Genomic DNA, 14785 nt, shown 5'->3' on the forward strand with positions numbered 1-14785 from the left:
TGATTCAGATCAGCAAGGGCTCATATTGACTTTCAAAATTTAAAAACATCTGTTTTAAATGTGTCTACCATGTCATAACTATCCACAGTCATCAGCCTTTGAAGTGAAAATATATCTACATGTTCCCAAAATTAAATCTAACGCATTTTAGGCCAAAGTTCCAGTGCAGCATCGCTATCAAATATAATGATGGAATGAGGAAAAAATGAATAGGGTTAATTAATTAGTCCTTAAAAAGAAACAGTGAAATTTTTGTGCACTTTGGTTTTCACGCTCCACAGGAAATGGACATGCGCTAGCTCTTCTCAATCCCAAAAAAGCGTCTCACCCACTGGGGAGTCACTCCTACGCATTACCTCTCTAACACCAAGCTCTAATTAAGCGAAACAACATCAACTAGTCCAGTTCCAGCACTGAGACACTGAGAGAACAAGAACATCACACGCAGCCATAACATCTTAGAGGATTCTGAGGAGCATCAGGAGTCATGTCTGTCTGGCAGCTAGGGATCGTGGGATTTGATGAGGGTTTAGGGAAGACAGTGGAACATCTCAGGCTAACACAATACACAGTTGTTATGGATCCAGTTTGAGAACCTGATTGTTTGCAAATAGGTATGTAATGAGGACTGAATGTGTTTGGTAAAGGGTGTATTGTGTGTGTTTTACTTTTCAGTTGTCTGGAAGTATAAGTTCTGGAAGTATTTATCCATTCATTTTTTTTTTATGCATTTAATGATCCTACATATTTTATGAACCAAATCAAACAACCCTAGTTAAAAATTCATATTTAAAAATACATTTATTCCATACTAAGTATATTTCAAATCTATTAACATATTTACTGACATATCGCTCGATATTGATATAAAAATCATAATTAAACTTTATTTGGAGTACTACTTGTGCACAATACACGTTTTAATATTAAGCCTAAATTGTATTTTCATGTTACTGTTGATGAGGATTGTATGATTTTTGTCTTTAAATACAGAGTATTTAAAGTGCACCTAAATTATACTTGCAATAGTTCCACTTTAGCGCAATCAAACATACTGAAATATATCTTTAGTTGGATTTTGTGAATATATATTGTGAATGTGAATCCATTAAGAACTGAATCCAAAATTATGGTATCCAATAAAATTATTTCAGCAGAAAAAAATTATTACATTTTTTAAAAGATATCAAGAAGTCATAAAATGACTTCTCAACTATGCTACTGCCAATGCTTTGTTTGTTTGAAATGTGAAGAGAAAAACAACAGATAAATAGATGACCGAATGAACGGTCAACAGACAGACTGTACATACATACATACATACATACATAGCGACAGACACAGACAGACAGAACGACAGAACCACAGACAGACAGACAGAACTACAGAGCGACCGACAGACAGACAGACAAGATAGATAGCATGAACTACAGACAGAATGATAGAAAGACAGACAGATAGATAGCACAAACTACAGACTGACACACAGACAGATAGATGAACTACAGAGTGAGCAAGCGAGCGACAGACAGACAGCATGAACTACAGACAGAGACAGAATGATTGAACGACAGACAGACAGAGACAGAATGATTGAACGACAGACAGACAGACAGACAGACAGATAGATAGCATGAACTACAGACTGACAGACAGACAGACAGAATGATAGAACGACAGACAGAGACAGAATGATTGAACGACCGACAGACAGACAGAGATAGAATGATTGAATGACCGACAGACCGACAGACAGACAGAGACAGAATGATTGAATGACCGACAGACAGACAGAGACAGAATGATAGAACGACCGACCGACAGACAGACAGAGACAGAATGATTGAATGACCGACAGACAGACAGAGACAGAATGATAGAACGACCGACCGACAGACAGACAGAGACAGAATGATTGAACGACCGACAGACAGACAGAGATAGAATGATTGAATGACCGACAGACCGACAGACAGACAGAGACAGAATGATTGAATGACCGACAGACCGACAGACAGACAGAGACAGAATGATTGAATGACCGACAGACAGACAGAGACAGAATGATTGAACGACCGACAGACAGACAGACAGACAGAGACAGAATGAATGAACGACCGACAGACAGACAGACAGACAGAGACAGAATGAATGACCGACAGAGACAGAATGATTGAATGACCGACAGACAGACAGACAGACAGAGACAGAATGATTGAACGACTGACAGACAGACAGATAGCATGAACTACAGGCGGACAGACAGACAGAATGATAGAACGACAGACAGGCGGACAGACAGACTGATAGAACGACAGACAGACGGACAGACAGATGTACAAAACAACAGGCAGCTCATCAATTTAAGTAGGGCTCCCTATAGTCATGCAGTCACACACCAGCACACACACACACACATCATTCCAACAGGTGCACTGATCACGACTGAATGTCCCCTGGTGAAAATCAGCTGCAAAACCCAAAAGGCAACACATAAATAACAACCCATCTAGACCGCCAGTCATCAACAACAAAAACACCTCCGTCAAAGCCACCTGAGACAGGTCTTCCCATCAACCCCAGTGGACCCATGTGAATCCATGTCATCCAACATCAAGCGTCTCTCAGCGCAGCCTCCTGGCTGATGAAATCGGCGGGAATATGACGCCGCTCCTGTCCTCGTGAGCAGAGCCTCAGTGGAGTTCAAGCTGTGAAGGTCAGATGGCACCTGGTCCCCTGCAGACAGCATCAAAACCAGAGCATGCAGGGGCCCTGTGAGCTCCTCAACACCGTGGCAGGGATAATCTCATCGATTGTGGGCACACCTGATGCTATTTATCAGCATGGCACCTGTATCGCTGTCAGGAAGCAGGGATGGAGCACAAAAATATTCCAGGATGCACTTTTACCACAAATCTGGAGGGCGATCAGTAGCCTGCTGTGGTCCCCTTCACTGTCACCTCAGGCCAAGGCACGTTGTCTTTAGAAATAACCCTAAAGAAGACCACCAGCTGAGGGGGGTTACATAACCGTGTGTGTTTGTTTCAGCAAATTTGTGCGTAATAGCCTCTGACATGGCCGAATCCCTGTATAGAAACTGTGTTGTCATGGAGATAGACTGTAATTAGTGGAATACTAGAGTCTTCTGCAGCATCTGTGGTCCCCTAAACGATGCCCACAAACACATATGTGGAAATACAGGACTGACTGCCAAAAAGGAAAGCTAGATTAGTGATGTGTCGAATGATATTTAACCATTTTGACACTGTTTGCATTTGGGGCATATGAAATGTAGATCATTATGAATCTAATTAACGTCTCTTTACAAGTATGACGTCATTTTGAATACCTAGTTGCCACAGATACACAAGATATTATATAAAACCTCAAAACCCTTACATTCCAGAAATGTCAGTTATTTATTTTAGTCTTTTTGTCATAGACTTTTAATAATTAGCCATCACTTTACACAGCCAGCAACAGTTTCGTCGAGTAAAAATTAAAAATTTACTGCAAAAGTGTATGACTCCGTACACCAGTAATAATTTGAAGTGGCTTTGAAATGCAAGAATGATAAAAAAAAAAAAGTATACAACTGCTCAAAAGTTTGGGGTCAAGAAGTTTTTTTTTTTTAAAAATAAATAAATAAATACCATATTTAGCAAGGATGTATTTAACCGATCAACAGTGACAGTGAAGACATTCATATTGTTAGAAAAGTTTTTGATTTCAAATAAATGCTGTTCATTTTTTTTTATTCACCAAAAAATGCTGAAAAAATATTATCAGAATTTCAATAGAAAAATATCAATTATTTTTTTTAATAATTTAAAAATACACTGTAATATTTAACAGCATTTCTGTCTTCTTTAAAAAAAAAAAAAAAACAATTACCAATCCCCAAAAAAAACTTACCAATCCCAAACTTTTGAACCGTATACTAATGTATGTTAATTATGGATGCCCTAATATTAAAAGTTACATTTTTAATTTTGAGGAAGGGTATAGAAAGTACTGGTGGCTCATTACAAGAACATTATCCATTAATTTTTCGGACGTTTCTGTTGACTCTAAAATGTAACACAATGCAGTGTAATATTCAAAATAAAGGTAAAACACCTTTAAAAAATAAATACAGAAACTTACTTCAAATTATTACAGTACTTTGTGCCCTATTTTTACAGATTGTTTAGCGTGTAATCTAAATGTACAAATAGGCTAAATGAGACATGCATAAATAAAATATCGGTTAATTATTCAACCAGTAATCAATGATTCCAAAATGTTGTGCATCCCTAATATAAATACATAAATATAGCTAATATGCTAATATCACCTTGTTATAGGCCACGCTTAAAATGCTACACTCTACCGAGAGAGTTTCTAGAACTGGACGTGGCATGTAAATTCTCCACTGAATACAACATATCACTGATAACTAAATTAACACTTATCTACCCACATGTAGCTTGTCCCTGTGATTCAAACAAAGACACAGCTGTTTTAGATAGTTGTTATTAGTCTATTAATCATGTGGGCTCTACATTCACAACTCGTTCAGAAAATAGCACTGCTCCATCTGCTCCTTAAATTAAAAATCTGCAGTTGTACAAAAAAAGAGAAATCTCTCTGACTTTTCAAACTGAATTTAACTGTCAATTCTGAGTCAATAAAGGAGCAACCGATCTGGAATAGTTACTACCTGTTCTGCATTGGACTTGGCCATATCCGCGTGAACAGCTGTGCACTTCACAAATAAAGTCTGCTCGCAGTCTAATTTGAATCTGGGTCTCAAGTAAGACTCATTCGCAAGATGCTTCATTGTGAGCATCAGCTGAGGGACGCTGGGTAAACAGACATGACTCACAACTCTATTCATTCACTCATTAACGTTTAATTAGCTCACAGTGGCGCAGGTGTTCGAGAGAAAATCTGCAAACTTCCGTCTCAGCTCCTTATGACGTTTAGGGATTTAAAACTCCAGCACAAAGTTGAACTGGGTGAAATTAAAACACTGGGTTTTTTTATTTTAAAGGAAATAGGAAACAACAACACAATGCTTTACTTCCTTGACTAGCCTTCCAGTATTGTTTGCATTCCACGAATCAGAAAGTATCGGCTGTCATTCCTTTCAAGTCTCTGATTTAAAGGAACAGGTCACCCAAAAATATAATTTTTGCTGAAAATTTACTCACCTTCAGGCAATCCAAGATATATGTATATTATATGTTATGTATAAAGCAATGGAGTGAAGTTAAAAACATCTTAATGTTGGATTTGCTGCTTACAAACACATAGCTTTTCACTTCACAAGATATTAACTGATGGATTGAATTCATGTGAATTATTTGTGGATTATTGTGATGTTTTTATCAGCTGTTTGGACTTTCATTCTGACGGCACCCATTCACAGCAGACAGCCGCCCGTGGCTAAAATAACTATTGTTCTTAAATGTTTAATAACGTTTGAATTGCTAATCCTATCTGAATGCTTTAAAAAGTGTCGTAAAGCATAGATTCTCAGTCGTCTCATTTGGATATTCAGAGGCTCAGTAGCATACGTGATTACATCATCACATTTTGACAACATTGATTCATTAGAAGAAACCAATGCATTTCGTCCCTCTGAGGCAAACAGGAAGGATTGTTGACGCTTAGTCCCGCCCCTTGTGCCCAGATTGTAAACTGTCACATATTCAACCAATAAACATAGGTTGTCGTCTTTTGAACCATTGTTTAGCATGTTTCTTTGGGAATTAGAGCAAATGCAAAGTGAAAGTAAATGTGTCATGCGTGCATGAAAACAAACACAAAATAACACATTTGCATGAGAGCACTCTCTGAAAAAGCCCAGAAAAACACAGGAAAGAGCACATTGGCATAAAACAAACCAAAAGCAAGGATGAAAAAGCAGTACATATCGGATAAAGCACTGGAATTTAAGTATTCGTGTCACTAGGTGATGTCCCGGTAAAATCAATTCTGACGCAGAGTGCAGCCAGCAGAACCATCCATTTGACTGTTTTTATTATGTAAATAATACTTTATTATATAGTTCATAAAGATCATTTGCACTATTTTTTTCTATTATATATATTTTATATATTTCTCACCCATTTTGTGTAGTTTGTGAATCATTTGCACTGCTTGTATTTTTGATGCACAAGACCATTTTTCACAACTTTCTGCACTGTTTGTGCGATCATACTTAAATAAAATATATATTTTTCTGGAAAAAAGTCACTTTTTTTTTTACCGTATTTTGTTATTATATAACACGGTTTCCATTTTCTTTACTTTTTTTGGATACATCTATATTGTTAGTAAAGTAAATAGACCCATTTTTCACTGAACAGCGCCTATAACAATATTGTAATAAATGGCTATAACTTGCTTAGGGAATGTTATATGTAGACAAAATTTCATTTGGAAGTGTAAAACACACAGATACAACTTTAAGAAAAAAAATCCAAACTTCAGGACTTTCTGTTTGAGTACACAGTAAAGAAAACACCCAATTATTGCTTGCCTTTTTCTTAAAATTCTGGAAATTCATTCATTCTTAGAGAAAACAAAGGGAAAATAGGGACTTTAAATTAGCTAGACTGAAACTTCAAGTTCTCCCGTTTATAATGATATATGGCACTTGATGCTGACTGCTAGAATAGGTCTGAAAAAACAAAGAAAAGTACCGACGTGTCAGGTGCCCCAAAACTGTTCTATGTCTTTAAGGGTTAATGCTACATCTCTCCAAATCTGAAGAAACAAACTCATCTACATCTTGGATGGCCTTGGGAGGTTCTTCAGAAAATATTTCTTTCATGTCAAAAAAACAATTCTTTTTTAGCTGGACTATCCCTTTAAGGGTAATTATATCTCAGGCTTTCCTGTAGCTCAAATAATAGAGCATGGCGCTAGCAACGCCAAGGTCATGGGTTCGATTCCCAGGAAAAGCAAGAGCTGATAAAATGTAAAAACTGTAACTTCAATGCAATGTAAGTCGCTTTGGATAAAAGCGTTTGCTAAATGCATAAATGTAAATGTATATCACGCAATAATCAGATTTGAATTGATCAAATGAATGCTGTTTTTAAGCTTTTGATGCATAATGTAATTTAATGCATAAACTTTTAATCAAAATAAAACAGCAACACCGTAGATGTTGCATTGATTTTAGCAAACCAATTTTGCATACAACAACCGATGTGTACAACAGCAGCATCTAATGGGATTTGACTAACTATCTCTATTATGTATTATTCATGAATGGCACCAAATTCCAGCAAAGTAGTAATATAGTCCCTATCAATTCAAATACTTTTTCATTCATATTAAATACGTAAATAGCAATTTGTGCTCTCACCCTCTTCTGCTGACCCCTGACCCTGCCCACACTCAGCTCTGGTGTGAAACAGCCTGAAGGATTTACAAAGTCTGTGTTTTTTCTTTTATTGATCAGCCAGTGGGCTACAGAGCCTGGAGCCAGCTGACCCCCAACACAACCCACTGCTTGTTAACTCTGAATAGGCATGGAGGATGAAAACTTTTACAACATGCTGGCCAAAAATCTTTTGAGAGACAAAATCAGCACATATTTAGCCATATGCTAGCCTCAAGTCTTTAAGTTGACATGGTTATATTTGCGAAATGAACACAAATGAGAAACTATGCGGAAACTACTCTTGCATGGGAACCCAGTGGGATATTTATTTTTGCTGGAAGTGAGTAAATAAATGAATCATGGAAGTTATATTGACATGTAGGAAGTTACAATGATATTGTTGATGTAATAAGTTTGTATCTTTGTACATTTTATATAGAGATGAAAACACACAGAACTTGCCTGAATATGAATATCAATAACCTCAAAAGTGGTTATATTAACTGAAACAAACGGCACTCCAGACAATTACTATAGAAATTCCGGTAATGCTTTACAATAAGGTTGAATTTGTAAACATTAATATATTAAATATAATAATAAATGCTGTAAAAAGGTAGTTCATTTTTAATTTATGATACCTAATATTGACATTTTACATAATGTCATATATAATGACATGCGGTAAAACGTCATCATGAATGACATTTTATAGCATTTATTATTCTACGTCAATTTTAATTTATAAATCTATTGTTTATTGCTAACTCATTTTTGTTTATAATATATTGATCAATGTTAATTTATACTTAAATCGTTAAAAAGGAACTCTACCATTAAAAAGTTTGGGGTCAGTATTTTTTTTTCTTTATTTTATTCAGCAAGGACATATTAAATCAAAAGTGATCGTACAGACATTTATGATGTTACAAAATATTTCTATTTTAAATAAATACTGCTATTTTGAGATTTTTATTTGTCACATTTTCCTGACATGTTAAAAATGATTAACAAAATTTACAATGCATGATACCAAAAGCATTAACAAATATAAAAATAGACATTTTGATTATAAAGTCTAACTGAAACTCTTTTTAAAGGTTCAGCCCCCTTAAAAACCATTGGATGGTTTATAACACTGAATGAGCAAGCTTTATCCTGATTAGGAATGAGATGTTTGAAGTTTATTTTTTTAATTTTACACTAAATACACAGAGAGATCTGTGAATGCACTCAGCCATGTAATTCTCAAACAGGCATTAGCAGGGGCAGCATCAGATCAGGGGCTATTATGCAGCTCTGCTGTGCCTAATGGCTCGGCATCATGAGGGCATGTCCGTACAGTGTGTGCTCTGCATTATGGGAAGGCAGCAGGGTACACGCACATGATCTGACAGCAACACCAATATCAAACACACAGAAAAGGACGCCAGTGGGATCAAAGCATCTGATAGATGCTTTCTGGGAAATCCAGTTTTAGGCCTTTGACTCATCTCATTACTGAAGAGAAGCCAGAAAAATGGCCAATTTAGGAAATAAATATCAGCATAAAATGTCTTTGCCATCAGCTGGATTTAAAACTCTTATCTCTTTTTGCACATAAAAATGGTTTAGTTTTTCAAAAGCCATCTTTATGATGGAATATATCTATTATAGGGCAGTCGTAGTCTAATGGATAGAGTTGGACATGTAACCTGAAGGTTGTGGGTTCGAGCCTCAGGTCGGGCAGGGATTGTAGGTGGGGGGAGTGAATAACCAACACTCTCTCCACCCTCAATACCACGACTGAGGTGACACCCTTGAGCAAGGCACCGAACCCCCAACTGCGCCCCGGGCGCCGCAGCATTGGCTGCCCACTGCTCCGGGTGTATGTTTACTACTGTATGTACGAGTATGGGTCAGCATACCTGGCCACACACCACTTCCCCCTTTCCCTTATTTTGCAAACTTTTGAACAGTAGTGTATGTGCTTTCATATGCCCTTTTTTTTTACTAAATGAATGTGAGAAATATGCCAAAAGAATTATTGTCAGAACTGAGCAAGGTTTGGTTGGTTAGCACGGCACAATCCAGCCAAGCAACTGCCATTGAGATGAACAGGAACACTAACAGAGTTTCTCCTTCTAGGTAGGTACCCAGCCTTTTTGTTGGTGTTCAAACACACTCTGCCGCCCCCATAACACGCACCACATTTAACCAACTCACAATGCACTGGCACAATTCCTTTTGATTTATTCCCCTGAAACTTAATTTAGCTAGGAAGTGCATTGTCATATGCTGGTGTGACGTGGGTGAGTGCGTGCTCCAGGATGAAAGTGAGGGGGTGGATGACTGCGTGGGGAATCCGTGCCTGGCGACTGACTGGAAAACAGGGGAACTGCACTGTTTTTCGGTGGTGACGACAGACTGGCAGTGCTCCCAGACCAGCCCTCCCCAGCCACCCACACACACACCAGTGCTGAACAGCATTTATACCGAAACCATCACCCCGCTTATGGTCACGACTCAGGCGTTCTTACCCTCAGACAACCAAAAACCCTCCAAATGATTATGCAAAACGCCCGCGATGCGTGAGAGAGTGTGATAACCGGCGTGAGGGGAGGAACGACTTTGAAAGAAACTGTAATTTTAGTGCTTGCTTCAGTCTTTTCCTTCGACACTCTGACTAAAAGAAACAAAAAGATGGATATGTGGAAAACTACACAATAAAACATAACAGTCCTAAACTTCTTTTTAATTAATCAAAATAGATCGAAATTCTCCTTCCAAGACAATGAAGATTACCAGAGACAAAACCAACCAACACAGAAGACATAACAATATTACAATATACATATAGCAATAATAATATAGCTGAAGTTTATAATTTTTCGGAAAATAATACACACATACATACATCATATGCGTATCATCAGCATATAAATAATTACATATATGAATATATATACTACACACACACTACCAGTCAAAAGTTTTTGAACAGTAAGATTTTTTATGTTTTTTTTTTAAATAAGTCTCTTCTGCTCACCAAGCCTGCATTTATTTGATCCAAAGTACAGCAAAACAGAACAATTTTGAAATATTTTTACTATTTAAAAGAACTGTTTTCTATTAGAATATATTATAAAATGTAATTTATTCCCGTGATTTCAAAGCTGAGTTTTAGCATCATTATTCCAGTCACATGATCCCTCAGAAATCATTCTAATATTTTGATTTGCTGCTCAAAAAACATATATTATTATTATTGTTGAAAATAGCGGAGTAGAATTTTTTTCAGGTTTCTTTGATGAATATAAAGTTCAGAAGAACAGCATTTATCTGACATAGAAATCTTTTGTAAATGCCTTTATCACCAATAAATAAAAGTATTTATTACTATAATTTAATCCCAAAAAAACAATAAAAAAAATTATACTGTCTCCAAGCTTTTAAATGGTATAGTGTATAATGTTACAAAAACTTTTTATTTCAGATAAATGCTGATATTTGGATCTTTCCATTCATCAAAGAATCATGAAAATAAATGTACTCAGTTGTTTTACATATTGACAATAATAATAATAATAATAACAAATAGATAGATTTTACTGTTTTTGCTGTACTTTGGATCAAATAAATACAAGCTTTACAGGACATTAAAAATCTTACTGTTCAAACAATTGACCGGTAGCATACACAGACACACACAAGTTCAGAACCAGTAAGTGAAATTACATATAATATAAAATAATTATAAATTAAATAAAAATTAAAAAAATTAAAACACTTAAAAATAACTGCTTAATGTACAAAATATTAAACTTAATAAATACAAAGTGTGTGTGCATAATTAAATTATTTTCATTAACAAGCTGTTTGCAAACCTCATTTCCTCAATATGCACACTTCTGCACAGTCAAGCAAACTAGTGTCCCTATTCTAACACTAGACAGCACTTGAAGAATATTAAGCATTAAGAAGGTTAGATCTGCTGTAATTATGAAGTTCAATAGCTATTGCAATAGCATTTACACAGCAAATTTCATATTCCATCTCCTTGTCATTAAGAGCTAATGAAAAAGAGTGCCGAATGAAGATGTCCTCATTACGGTGTCCATAAAAAAAGTGCCCGAGTAACAAAAGTAATAATTCAAATTTATTAACGGATGTTCCACAATTAAACCGTGCTAACCGGCTAACAGAAGGACAGAGATGAGTCACAGACTAGCCAAGGGCTGACATCACTGCTTGTTATCATGTGACCTTTAACCTCGATACACAAAAGCCGTTCCAGTTTACCCTTCTACACGAGAGAGCAGTCAGTGAAAATAACATGCGTTTGGATAAATTTAGCATTCTGTATAAACATGGCAGCACTGCAACTTATAAAAAGAGTTCAGGCCACTCAGGCAAACATGGACACGCTGATTTTTGATTTGTAGTGACGGGTCCTGATGTCTTGTACATTGCTGCTTCGATCTTACAGCTCTTCTGGGGTTTTGAAATTCACACAACACAACAACTGAGCCTCAAAGCGAAAAGCTGGCACGCCATATTGGATGACAAGAGACACAAACTGTAAATATCAACAAGCTCAAGCAACGGCAGAGCAAGAATATCTGCTGTGTGTGAAAAACAAATTCACCACAAATGATAAACGGAATTCATATTTGCATAAACACTTAGAATAAGTGCTTTCTGTGGGCAAATCACTACTCCCTACTGTACGAAGGCAAAATGAAGTTGTAAATGTTAACAATGCTGTGTAATAATGCAGTACATAACTTATTACATTCATATAACAACTGCATTTATATTTGTAGACTGAGGAAACTTGACTAAGCAATATCTGTGGTGCCACGCAGCACTGTTGTGTCACTGACGTAATGAGGCTGAGCCTGGGTTAATGTTCCGGCCTGTCACTGGAGTAAAGAGTGTGACACACACACACACACACACAGTCCCAGTCATGCGCATCAGACAAATCAACCTTATTGTCGGCAGTGATCCAAATCTCCGGAACTATCATCATGCCACCGAGCCCCAGCCATCACTTCTGAAGTCTTTCCAGATGAGGGCTCTCATATATAAAGGATCATCAAAAATTATTTTTCTGCCGGTCCTGGTTTAGGCTAGTGCTAGCGCCTATATTATATATAATATTACTGCTAATATATGCACTTTTTTTCTAGAAATTCTATTTTTAGCAACATAATTTTATACGTGTCTGAAAGAAACAGATTTTATCCCCACATGCTATCTTTATACAAAACGTTATATTAATATATAATAATTATTAATTTAATTTGTAAAACTGGGAAATTGTGCATCTACTTTATATATAATAATAATAAAATATATATATAAGTATATAACCACCGTCAGAAATAATATATTTTTATATTTCTATATATTTTAAAATATTTATTGGCTATTATAGGCTCTTTACAAAAAGGTTACATGCATGCATATTAATAATTAGTTAATTTTAATAATTTTAAATAACTCAATCTGCAATATCAGTTGGGAAATTTAGCCATTTTTATGTCAGAAATAAATATATTTTTACATATTTCGCAGTTATTATTAGGTTTTCTTTACTAAATGTTATATTTATCTACATTAATTATTAGTTAATCATATTGTTTAAATTAACAATATGAATTTGCAATACCAGTTGCAGCTATTTTTCAGAAAGAAAGAAATTTTAAAGTTCAATTTAAATTTATATATTTTTCATAATTATTTTATTTCATTCTATATACTTTAATATAGAGTAATTATTGGGTTCTCTTTATAAAATGTAATATGTATATTAATTATTAGATGTTTTAATTTTTTTATACTTTATCTTGCAAAATTAAACTATAAATTTAACTCCACACCTCTAAACTCACTTTTACTACCGCATGATAATTTAACGAATTTCAACTTGGATTTCGAACCATACCTATGTTAACCAGCAAAATAACTTTTAAAATCAGCACAATCAACAACATTTTATATGTCACAATGCAAATGCAAGGCATAAAAACATCAGCATTGGTCCGTGAGATACAAAACACCTCTTCTCTCAAACTGTACTCACTGCAAAGTGCAATAATGTGGCTGCTGTCTTCATGTACAAACTTCTTGGTCACCGCCTCCTCCATAATCTGCTTCACCTGGACATGGAAAGACACGTAGTTAGGAGCGGCAAAGACTGGCAAAAAGTAATGGCAAGTCAAAATTCTTGGAAATTGGGTGCACAAAAGCAACTAATTAATCATGACAGCATAACCACAAATGCTTTAATTAGCATCATTCAATTGATAAGTTTCCCTGGGAGTGCAAGGAACTGTGTAGAATGAGTCTGTGCCACATTTTTCTCTTCCAACTGTCAGTACTACAGCAAATCCCAGACTAATTAATCACAATCCTTGCAGGCGCCTTTATACTGTTTATGTAATTTGAAGCAGAAGGGTAATTGTACCAATGAGGAGCAGCAAATTATGGACATCTGCTGATTATGGGCATGACTATGGTATGAGATTTGCCACAAGGCCAACAGTCAGCAAAGCAGGACAATTTAAAGAAATAGTTCTCCCAAAATTGAAAATTCACTAAAAATTTACTCACCCTTCGGCCATCCAAGATGTAGATAAGTATTTATTTTTTTAATCGAAAAAGATTTGGAGAAATGTAGCTCACCAATAGATCCTCTGCAGTGAATGGGTGCCGTCAGAATGAGAGCCCAAACATCTGATAAAAACATCACAATAATCCACACGACTCCAGTCCATCAATTACTGTCTTGCGAAGGGAAAAACTGTGTGTTTGTAATGAACAAATCCATCAAGATGTTTTTAACTTCAAACCACTGTCTCTAGCTAAAATAAGAGTCATCTATCCATAATATTGCTTTCTCCAGTAAAAAACAAAACAAAACAATAATAATATTAGTCTGAATCAGGAGAGAAATATGCACAGATCAAGCATCATTTGTGGAACGTGAAAACACTCCAAAACAGTTCTAAATGAATATAATAAATCAATAATAATTTTATTCCGGTCCTCACAAATAAATTTTCACAAGAATTTTTAAAGTTTAAAGTTAAAAATGTCTAATGATCTATTCCTTTCTTACAAACATGCAGATTTTCATAAAACATTAATTGATGGACTGGAGTGTTGTGGATTACAGTGATGTTTTAATCAGCTGTTTGGACTCATTCTGACGGCACCCATTCACTGCAGAGGATCCATTGAGGAGCAAGTAACGTAATGCTAAATTTCTCAAAATCTGCTCTTATGAAGAAACAAATTGATCTACATCTTGGATGACCTGAAGGGGTCCAAAAAAATTTCTGAAGGTAAATTTTCACCAACATTTCACTTTTAGGCGTACTATTTTTTTAAAGGCTGATACTAAATATTTGCTGT

At 35.7% G+C, this 14785-nt stretch overlaps 1 protein-coding gene across 1 annotated transcript in view; it reads right to left on the bottom strand.

The window, feature by feature from the left end:
• The window catches only part of sgsm2 (small G protein signaling modulator 2), a 46241-nt gene that overhangs the window by 28417 nt on the left and 3039 nt on the right, over positions 1-14785 (bottom strand). The window contains exon 2 of the mRNA XM_079387403.1: positions 13452-13527. Within this exon, the coding sequence (XP_079243529.1) occupies positions 13452-13527 (76 nt within the window). The remainder of the gene's footprint in view (positions 1-13451; positions 13528-14785) is intronic.

This window comes from Barbus barbus, assembly GCF_936440315.1.
Source record: "Barbus barbus genome assembly, chromosome: 31".
NCBI lineage: Eukaryota > Metazoa > Chordata > Actinopteri > Cypriniformes > Cyprinidae > Barbus > Barbus barbus.